At 35.6% G+C, this 11,462-nt stretch overlaps 1 protein-coding gene across 3 annotated transcripts; it reads left to right on the top strand.

Moving 5' to 3' along the window:
- Positions 1-2,919: 2,919 nt before the first annotated feature.
- On the top strand, positions 2,920-10,960 carry LOC112035595 (uncharacterized). Of its 3 annotated transcripts, none has more exons than XM_024068430.2 (12): positions 2,920-3,087; positions 3,399-3,479; positions 3,696-3,854; positions 5,076-5,207; positions 6,541-6,680; positions 7,454-7,540; positions 8,312-8,437; positions 8,928-9,080; positions 9,500-9,601; positions 9,681-9,851; positions 9,948-10,027; positions 10,638-10,960. In XM_024068430.2, the coding sequence occupies exons 1-12, from the start codon at positions 3,075-3,077 to the stop codon at positions 10,663-10,665; spliced, it is 1,272 nt and encodes a 423-aa protein (XP_023924198.1). In that variant the 5' UTR covers positions 2,920-3,074; the 3' UTR covers positions 10,666-10,960. The 3 variants fall into 3 exon arrangements, with proteins under 3 accessions (XP_023924198.1, XP_023924199.1, XP_065638403.1); XM_024068431.2 differs by having other exon boundaries at positions 2,921-3,087; positions 3,699-3,854; XM_065782331.1 differs by lacking the exon at positions 2,920-3,087 and adding an exon at positions 3,179-3,225 and having other exon boundaries at positions 3,699-3,854.
- The last annotated feature ends 502 nt before the right edge of the window (positions 10,961-11,462 follow it).

The raw sequence follows: 11,462 nt of genomic DNA, 5'->3' as shown, positions 1-11,462 counted from the left end.
TTGGACGCCCCCTTCGTCTTCCCCTTCAAACTTGAACTTGTCAATTTGTGCGTCTAGGGAGGCGGACGAAAAGCCGACCCTTTCTCTCACGGTCGGCTGAGCAAGGGGAACTTGCTGAACCGGTCGGACGAGCAACGGAACACCTTGGGGATTAGGGTGTGGAACCGGTGCAAGGTCGTAGGGCGCTAGGAAATTCTTCCGAGCAACGTCTATCCTCCGCAACCTATAATCGCCCTCGGTAATTGCGTTCCCCGCTGGCTGGACGTCTGCCTTCTTAGGGGTGTAACCGAGAATGAGCGGGACGGACCTCAATTGTCCGTCTTCGCTGACGTATATCTCCGAGCGCAGCAGATAGTTGAGGGCAGGCACGTTGGTAAGGCTCAGCCGAGGAGCAGTATGTATCTTATCTGTAAAACAAACACACCTGGTCAGTTCAAAAATCAGATACACGGATAAACAAAGGAACAACTACTGAAAGAAAAAGCCCTAAGACTGGTTAAAGACCCTGAGTCCGAGAAGGCACACCTGGCTCTCCTGGCTCGGTCGGGCAGTGTAGACCATCGTGCCATGCGCCCGAGACGATCAGATAATCGTCTTTCATCCCCTTATTGGATTTAGGTAGGCAGGAGAATAGCCTCACGACATCGGAGCGGGATTTAAGGTAATAACCCCCCCCTTTTTGGCCACGACACTCATACAGGTATACTAAGTCGTGCCAAGTTAGCCCTAAGCCTAACTGTTCATTTATGGCATCAAAGGCCCCTAAAATTTTAAGGGTGTTGGGTGCGCACTGATCGGGAGAGAGCCTATGGTTACGAAGGTAGTTTAGGGTCACGGGACCCATGGGAAGGGTCATTCCCCCTTCAATGAAGGCGATCATAGGGATTATGACCTCTCCTTCTTGTCGGGCTAACAGCAGCCCCTCAGGAGGACAATACCTTAGATTTACCCCCTGTGGGATATTGTGGGTTCTCTTGAATTCCTCAATCAATGCCGGACTATCGACGAGATATTGGAATTTGCCCATTCCTAAAAGACTGAATGAAACAGTGAGGAAGACGGTGTTAATGGATGGAAATGGTAACCGAGAAGGAAAGAAAGGTTCAAGAGACACCGAGACTTACACTAGCACGGGTAAAGCTGATTCCTTGACTCGAAATGTAATGTGGGTGGGATCCTGAAGACAGAAAACGGAGAGATCCGAGTGGGCGTAAAGTACTTTTGAAGAAGGGAACTCTCTGGAGGCTCTGAGAATGCTTTGAGTGATATGAGAGTGTGTAAAGTAAGAAAAGTAACTGCCTACGGAGGTTTATATATGGGACAAATGGAGCGGTATCATTCATCTCGCTCGAATTACGAGGGCAAACCCTACCCGTTTGATCAATTATCCACCGTTGGATGCAAGGGACACAGCCGCCTGAAGTAGTTGACGCGCTGCTTTGGGAAGGAAAGATTTGCAGCGGAAATAATGAGGCGCGCGTCCCCACAATCTCACGCTTGTAAATAGGGGCATTCATGACTTTTTACCTCTGTTGGATTCTTTTGTTTTAGTTTATTTTCGTTTTTATCCACCCATTCCCACGTACCAAATCAAAATCTTATTTTTTCTTCCCGTTTGCGTCGGAAAAAATAAAATTTTGAGGGGCTATTGTGGGGGATACGGGGGTTAGGCCCAAGTTAATGGGCCGAATACCCAGGAGAGGACTGTTTCACATCCGAAGAGAAAGATGCGGAGAATGTAGGGCCCAGAGTGAAGTGGAATCCTCCTGTAGATAATCATTGCTGTCCGAAGAGGATATCTCCAGTCCGAGGAGGACATCACCTGTCCGAGGAAGATGTTTTACTTTGATGTGATATTGGAGACTAAATGAGTAGGGGAAAAGCCTGATTGATCGTCCGAGGACTCCACCTGATCAAGATAAGCTCAAAACATATCCAGGAACGATAAGGATGAGGAAATATCTGAGGGAAAGGCTGCTGCCACCGTATTCAATGCACTGCAATAGCTTTTCTGGCCGCATTTATGTGGAGAAGACCTCTGAACAGTGCTCCATAACCTACCGCCACTCACACAGAGATGAAAAGAAGCTGCCTGATGTGACAGGTACTTGAGCAAATCCATGGATGGGGAGCACGTGGACGGTAGAGATGAGGGTGAGAGTGGCTATATAATAGAGGGAGAGGGTTTGTTACAAACCATGGAATGTATAGAAACTGATCAATGAATAGTAAAAAGAGTAATAATCCTTTGTTGTGAATCCCTTGTCAACTCTAGTTCTTCAATCCATACTCTACAAATTAATTGTCTTTGGGTTTACGTAAAGAAATTGAACCCTACAGCTACGTACATAAATTATTTTATAATATTTTTATAAATTATTGATATGACATATTCTTATTAGTTCTAATATAGGTCTATCACTAACATTATATTTATGTTTATTAATGATTATTTAAAAATTACTAAAGTCATATCAACAATTTATAAAAATATTATAAAATAATTTGTGTATATAACATTACTCTTTTTAAAATTTAATAATCAATTAAAATAATTAATTAGAAAAAAACGATTTCTTCCCAAAAAAGAAAAAAATATATAAATTTTTTTTTTAAAAGAAGAAGAAAAATAATGCGTTAAAAAAATAAAATAAAAGTTGTTTTTTTTTTTGAGAAAAAAGGAAAGGCATATGATAATTTATCATCCAAGTATATATATAAAAAAAAAGGGGGTAAAAATGAAACACTTGCAATGCTAGCATAGACATGCATATGCATGGGAGGGTGGGAAGGCGAGATGGCAGGCCTAAAAATAGGAATAGGTGGCAGCTGCCAACTGGCAAATCAAATCCGTAATTGAAGATGAAGAGACTTGGGATGGACCGACCAACACGCCTTTTCAGTTTCTCTGCTACTTACTCCATACTTCTTTGGCGCGCTGCTCATCGTTTTGTACTGTCATTTCATTTCAAAAATCATATCATATCGTATCGTATCATTTTAATAAATACTAAAGCAAACTCACTCTTTCTCCCTCCTTGCCTTGGATTGCATCTCTCTCTTCTCCTCCTCCAATGGCGTTCCATGGTCTGTCTCCCACTTTTTATTTTTCTATGTGTAATCCCTAATCTATGTATTTTAATCTTTTTATGTCACATGTTTAGTTATTTTTACATTCTCTCACCGTTTGATTTCCTCTCTCTCTCTTAACTAATTAATGGATATGTATTTATTTTTTACTCTTATCTTTTATATAAATCTGGATTCTGCAGTTTATTCATTTTTATTTTTTATCTATTATTATTTATGTGTACTTGTGCTATGAAACAATGTAGTAGTTATCTTATCTTATCTTATATATGTTGGTGTGTTTATATGTATAATGATTTGTTATGCAGTTCCAGGCCATCCTGAACTTGTTCCTGTGATTCATGCTGTTGTTTATGCCGCCAACTCTGGAAATCTCGTACCCCTCAAGAGTATAATAATGATCTCTCTCTCTCTCTCTCTCTCTGCAGTATTACTTTCTTTTCTTTCAATTCGCACTCTAAACACACTTATCACTTCCTTTTTACAGTTTAACAATCTTTTTGTTGCTTTCCAAGCTTCATTTCTTAATGTCTTGTTATTTTACAGTTCCATTTAGTATTATGTTCTTGCAATCTTGCTTCATTTATTTCCTTGGCATGTTCTAGCAGGATTGGATAAAGGGTTGCTGAAAATGGCAGTGTGTATTCCTGATTCGGATGGGCGAACCCTTTTCCATTATGCAGCTGCTACAGGAAAGACCCATGTGTCCAAGTATTTTATGGAGCAAGTCAAAGTTGATGATGTCAATATGAAAGATGCGCGGGGTATTACTATTATCACTACCCTTATTTGAATGCAATAAAAACAAAGAAATCATTGGAGTCTTTAAAGCTATGAAAGTTTTTTCAGGATGAAAAGAACACGCACACACATATATATATATAATGGGATCTTAATTACTTTGATATTGAGGTGATTTAAAATGAAAAAAGAATACAGGTATGTGAACAACAGTTTTCGTGTAGTCCTTACTTTAATGCAATTGGTATTTGGTGCAAGCCCTTTATTCTGCCTAGGGTTACATAAAGTTGGGGGAGTGCCTAACTGATTGGTCTATATGTATTTAGGGTTCCGCTACCTTTTGGCTTGGTTTTGAGGGCATATTATCTGCCCCAACATTCTGCTCTTGCACTGTGATTTTGTTCTTACTACATGCTTTCATTAATGGTTGAATAGTACTATCTTGATACCTAACAGTCTGTTTATTACTTGCATACAGATGGTTTTTGTGAGTAAAACTAAAAAAATTCCATATAAATAGTTTGATTTGTGTGATACATAGACTATAGGATTATGTCATAAGTTGTGAAATTTTGCGACATTTCACAAGGACCTCATTGTAGTTGCAGAACTAAGCACATTTCTACGTAGTGACTCAAATGTGTTAAGGTAGGTTTTGTCAAGGTGTGTACTTTCATCTTAGACAATGTACTTGCTTTAGGTGTATTATATTTACAACGTGATACTTATTAACTCATTTGGTGGCAGAATGCATTATATGGTGCATGGTAAACTATACTCAGGAAACACTAGGAATTTGTTTGAATGTGGTTTATAGTTTCTTAAGTTTCATAAATTTTAATCTTAAAATTTTGATTAATTTTGTTTGTCTTATGAAAATGGGGTGTTTTATTACCCCCAAGGCCTGTAATTAATTAAGGTAATTTTGCTTTGTCAGTTTTAGTTTAAATGATATGTCATTAGCTGTTCGTTGTTTTATGTACAGGCATTTTAAAGCTTATAAATGGTGTGTGGGAAACACAGCTGGATTGCTCAAATACACCTTAAATTATTAACAATGTTCACCTTTCTTGTGATGCATCTGATTGCTGTGTTCATTGTTTGGTTGCAATTATTGCTAAAATTCCTGAGACCTCTCATTTAGCTCTGTTGATAAGTAATGCGGAGCTTGACATTTTTTTCTCACGTAAATATGCTGTGGACGGTATAGTGAAAGATGCATTATGGCAATGGGCTCTTTACAGGTCAAACTCCTTTACACTATGCAATTCTAGGACACTATTATCACACTGCTGCTTATCTTCTTGAGAACGGTGCGGATCCTAATGCAGCAAATGAAAATGGGGAGACATCTCTGCATTATGCTGCATGTACAGGTTAGCTATATCTCTTTGCAAAAAGGAAAACTGGTCTCCTTCACCCTCAAAAAAATTTCCCTTATTCAGTTTTGGATCCAGATGTCATTCAGTTAATGAGTATTAGAATTTATACATTTCTGTTTTGCTTGGCTATAATAGAAAAATTAATTTGGATGCTTGTTGAATATTGATCAGATGTAATGAGCTTTAGCTCAAGTGACATTTATCCCGTAAGAATGGGTGGAGGTTGCAATCATGGATTCACAATCCACTGGGCGTGTGTGTAACTTCCCAATAAAAAAAAAAAAAAATTTATATCCACAACTCTTTGGTATATTCACTTGTTCATTTGCATGAGTATTAAAAAAAAAAAGAATTCAAAAACTATTAGTTTACATAAAATAACATGGCTGGAAGGATTATAGGTTTGGGACAAAAGTTTAACTAGAAACTGGATATTCTTTATTATCTTTCTATTTAATGCATTTGCATTTGCATTTGGTTACTGATTTTCCTGGGGACCTAGAACTTCCATGTCAATATATATAAGCGATTGTAGTTATTGTGGCTCTGCCATTATGGTTGCCAAGTGCAGTTTTTTTTGCTCCCTTAAATTGTCAATATAAGTGTTTTGATTTGTTCATTTGATGGGATCTCTAATGCAGAAATTGCTTATTGTCATTTAAAATTTCTTTCTAATGGCCAAGAACCTAGTAGTTCATTTGGCACCTTGTGTTTCTAACAAAGACATCAAAGGTTCAAATCCCCCCTCCCCATTGTAAATATTGAATTGTCAAAAAAAAAAAAAATTCTTATGCTACATGAATAATTAACATGTTAAGGGAATTTTCAAAATTTCAACTGCCTCATTATAATTGCTTTTTGTGGAGCTTCTTCAACGATAAATAATTACAAGGTGCTGCCTAAAATTATGAAATAAGAATAATACCTTCAACAAATCAAGTACTATGTTGCATAACAAGTGTCTACAAATTTAATGAAATGGTTTCCTCTGGTGATGGAAACCAGACTGCAATATTAATGGTAGTGAGGGAAAAATTCAAAGTAATAAAAAAATAATGGGAAGATAAATAGATTGAATAGATGGATTAATAAAGATGCAGGATGGTCAGTAGAGAGTATGAAAAGCATGTGAGGGGGAATGAGGAACTTTATTTTCCAGATTAAGCTATAATCAGAGAGATGGTGCATAGGGTAATTCTTGTCACTATTTATCATTCGGCCTAATATGAAATCTCATTGATTGTATTCTGACGATTCTCCTTGTTTCTATATATAGCTTTTGGTTTATTTATGCTTTATTATCACTTATATAGTTACACGGTTGCAGGGATTAAGAGAATTTTACGTCTTCTGATTTCAAAAGGTGCCAACGTGGATGCGATTTCTAATCATGGCACACCATTACATAATGCGGCAGCTCACGGCAAGAAAGATTCTGTCAGAATTTTGTTAGAAAACCATGCCGACGTGAGCAAGTTTGTTTTTTAATTTGGAAGAACTATTAATTATAACCTGCGTGTTGTTGGTGGGACCCCAAAAAAGGATGGATTGGAAAAATATTATGTAAAACGTAGCATATAACTCTTGTCCTAACCTTGACAATCTTTGAGGATATTTGTTAGCTTCCAAATTTTGGAAGTTATAGTAAAAATATCATGACAAAGTTGATGTCAGTATTAAATTAGGATTGGATAACCACTATTAGAAATAATATTTCATATGTGTTAAATAAGTAGCATATGCTATCAATCCATAGGTAGTTTTAGATATTTTTAAACTCTGTAAAATCAGCCAAACTTGTTTGAGATGTTCATGTTAAATTTGGCTGGATTACTTTCTGATTGTGCACTAACTTTTACCTTGATTTATGCTTTTTCAAGGTTTTGATATAAGCTTCTATGCACTAGTTCTGTCATTTTTCTTTCTTTTGGTTTAAGTACCATGGCTTTGACAATTGGCTTGTTGTAATCACAGTGTACTCTACCTTGATTTATATTTTTTGAGGTTTCAACATAAACTTTTATGTATTAGTTGACATTTTTTTTTCTAGTTTAATTACTATGGCTTTGACAATTGGCTTGTTGTAATCACAGATAGTCAGTTACCATATTTATAGCCTTTTGATAAAATAAAAATTATGTCAAGTGGAAGATTTCATATTAGGAGAGAAAAGCCTACTAAATTCACATATTGGTCTGATGACTTTTGGAATTAATTGTTTTTTTATTACTCTTTTGCAGCCAAATGTAATCTTCCATGATCATGTACCTCCTTTGGTGATGGCTATCCATGCAAATTCAATTGAGTGTGTTGAACTTTTGCTTCAGGTACCTTTAAAAAAAAAAAAAAAAACTTGTTATACCATAGCATGTATATTTTGTTGCTAGTTTTGCTCATTGTCACAGAAGTTAACATGAATGTGTGATGCATGTCACTATAATCTTAGAGTTTCTCTAGCAACGACCACGCAAAGGAGGTTGTTTAGCTCACTGCCATAAAGTTTTTTCAGTCTTCTAGTTTTCATTCAAAATTATGTGATTCATGACATCTTTTTATGTGTAATAGCTCTTGTTGAAGTAAACGTTCTCTGGAAAAAATGTGATTAATTAAACAGCAAAATAATCGATAGCAATGTCTTCTCCAAAATTGGAATTATTATATGTTATCAATATTTCAGAAAGATGAGAAGGCTCATATTGACTTCGCAACATAATTATTTTTTGTGTCAAATGCTTAGCTTTCATGCTTCCACACAAGAATGCTGGGTCTCACCAGCCAATGAATGTGTGATTATTAGTTGACTTTAAAGCTCCTTATGCTTTGTAAAGCTCTTGGTTATATTATTTTAATAAGTTTTTCAAAATAAACTCCAGTTATGTTATTTTTGTTTACAAAAAGGGATCCATGGTGGTTGTTTCCCTTTTGTAATGATGGTATCTCTGAGACTAAATTATGAAGTCTCATTATTTGATAGATTTATTTGTTGTTGAATTATTTTGCGACAACCTGTTGGTATATGCTAGCACTTATATTCTGATAGTTATGAGTAATTGATCATATAAATTTTAAATTTTAGAGCATTTGTGCAATTTTATTAGGCAGGAGCTGATCCAAACATAAGAAAGCATGGAGTGACACCTCTAGAAAGTGCTGCTTCCGAAGGGTTGACAGAAATTATCAAATGCTTGTTGAATGCTGGAGCTGATCCCAATGTTACCAGTTTTGTGAGTATTCATTTTTAACTTTATTTGTGTCTAAAATCTGTAATAGATGCATGCTTGAATTGAAATACATGGACAGAGCAAGGGATGCACGTGTAGTTTTTATCACATTATTTATATTTGATAAGCAAGTTCTTGGACCTGAAGGGAGGGGGAAGGGGAGATTCATATTGGTAGCTTTTGTCACTTATATTTAGAGTTCCTTGAGGTAGTACCATATGATGTAGGATTTTGGTTATAAATATTTTAAGACCTTAGATTTATTGAATGGGGGAAGTGCAAAGAGATATCTATTTTGAGATGGTATGAAATATTTATATTAATGTTGTTGACCTTTCTTTTGCTTGGTGCTAACTCAAGCAAGTTTAGGTGCTGGCCTTTATTTTCTGTAATTCAATTTTGTTGTTGCATTGTTTTGTTTTTGTTGTGTGTCATTTATGACGTACATGTCTTATTTTTGGAGTCATACTGAAGATTCTATCTTTTGTTTCAGTATGGATTGACACCAATAGAAATTGCAGCATTGCAATGTTATTATCAGGGTGTCGTGATTCTCTTTCCAGTTACCTCTCGTATTGCAGCTATTCCAGACTGGAGTACTGTTGGAATAATGAAGTATATTCACTCTGAGGAAGCTACACAACAGGTAATTAAATGTAATCCACCATTAAGATCATGAGATTTTGAGGGAAATCTTGTAGGATTAGATGAAAACATACTGAAGGCAACCAAGAGTTCTTAAACCTATGGTTGCTCTCCATTATTTTGACCTTCAGCTATAGGATGTACAAAATCTTGTATGATTAGATAAAAAACACACTTTGTAGAATTCTCATTTGGATGCCTTCCCTGTAGTTATTTATGTCGTCTTATTTTTTTATTTGGGTGTAATGTGATTATTACAATGATCTGTATGAAAATATTTGGTTGAATAGGCTATAATGAGGGTAAAGTCTAATTGGCCATAGGCAATCAAAGTTAAAATTATCATGTGCGTTGCTCGACTCCTATACTAAACTTTTATGTCCAACTCTTTTTTCTTGACTTTCACTTGATTTCTTGCAGATGAACCGAAAGTTAAAGGAGAACTTTTTGACCTTAAAATCCAAGGGAGAAGATGCTTTTAAGAGAAAGGATTATCTTGGTGCGATTTGTTGGTATACAGAGGTGAGCAGAGACCTGTACGTAATTTAATGGGAAACAATAAAATAAAAAGATTTCCAATTGATCTCTTGGAAAATTGTAGGCAATAAACGCAGACCCCTCTGATGCTACTGTGTTATCGAACCGAAGTTTGTGCTGGGCTCGCATGAATGAAGGAAGTCGTGCCTTATCTGATGCTGAGGCTTGTGTTGCATTAAGGCCGGACTGGCCGAAGGCATACTACAGGGAAGGTGTAGCATATAGGTTATTAAAAGTATGTGAATATTTTTTTTTTGTTAGTTCCAAGTTTATCCTACTCAAAATTGATATTTCATTATCTGATGATGAGTGTCATTTTACAATGCTGCAGGATTTTGTGAAATCTGCATATTCGTTTAATAGGGCGTTAGAGCTGGATCCCAAGAATGAGGAGCTTCAAAAGGCTTTCTGGTATTGGCTTCTATCCGCAGTCCTGGTTCATCTTATGGCTTATAAGAAGTATTTGAATATTTGGGTGTTTGTCTATATACTTTTAAAAAAAAAAAATTATGACCAAATTAAAGAATATATATATATATATATGTGTGTGTATATATATATATGTATGTATGTTTGTATGTATGTATGTAAATTTTGAGGGGACTATGGTGCACCCTCCAACCACATATTTAGGCTCTGCCTCTGTTATACAAAATATAGTTCTATTAAGTTTGCACTGGCTTGAAAACTGAAATTCAGATCTTCCCTTGAAGAGAAGATTTGTCAATTGTAAATGAATTTGCAATTGAGGTTTACTTAAAGTTTTTCCTCCTTTGAAGGATGATTATGCTGTTTGTTTGGCTCCCAAAGCTTGCAATGATGTTGTAAAAATTGTAAATGAGAATGATGTGATGTGAATTTCATGGTGAATAGTGTCGGTCATTAGGTTATTATTATATGGTATATGACCTTTGGTTCAAAACATTCTTCTGGGTTTGTTACTGTGTCTGAGATCTGAGCTTTGTTTATTCTAAAAGCTACTTGAACGCTGACTGTTTTGTTCATTCCGTTCTTGAAACAGGGAAGCTGTTGGGTTTGTGATTAGGTAAAGTATGTGTATATTGTGGAGGGAGGAAATTATACAGTTCGAGTTTTGGTATGTTCTGCTAAAATTGACTCGGTTTTTTGTTAGTGTAAACTGTAAAGTTCACCAAACTCTGGGTGTTTATCATTTTGTGTGTGTTACAAATGCTAGTAGCTAATGTAACTTTAAAGTAGTGTTTTTGTTTTCCGTAAAAATTGAATGTGAAGCCTACTTTTGCGTTACTGTTGTGTTGCCTCGGGCAAAACCCTTCTTTAATTTATCAATCAATATAAATACTAAATATATATATATATATATATATTACATTTAGAATCTCACTGGAGCGCTTTTTTTTTTTTTTTTGAGAAACTGAATCTCACTGGAGCTTGATAGTAAGTAAACAAAGTAGTTTACCACATTGCTCAGTTATCCATCCTACATTTAACTCTCTTTTTCTTTTATTTTGTTCAGTGTTGGTGTATTCTAATATTAAAAATGATAAATAGATTGCAAGATTTCTTGTAAACATGCTATTTATTTGGATATTATTAGGGTTTGATAAATAAATACGCTAGTTTCAATTTGTTAAATAGAGAGTGAGTGGCTTGAATTTTAACTCCCAATCTTTAATTTTACAAACTCATTACAGGGCAATATATGATATTTATGTGAACAAGTAAGTTATAATTCCAATCACAAAGGCACTGTCTTGAGAGAACGTAAGAAAAAAGTATAATCTGAAATGAAGAAATCATTGATTGGCAAGACCGTACTTTAAAAAAAAAAAAAAAAAACCTATAGAATATCGGGACGTAGTACTGT

The sequence above is a fragment of the Quercus suber genome, unplaced genomic scaffold, assembly GCF_002906115.3.
Source record: "Quercus suber isolate HL8 unplaced genomic scaffold, Cork oak 2.0 scaffold_298, whole genome shotgun sequence".
Taxonomy (NCBI): Eukaryota; Viridiplantae; Streptophyta; class Magnoliopsida; order Fagales; family Fagaceae; genus Quercus; species Quercus suber.
This window is presented reverse-complemented; position numbering and strand designations above follow the sequence as displayed.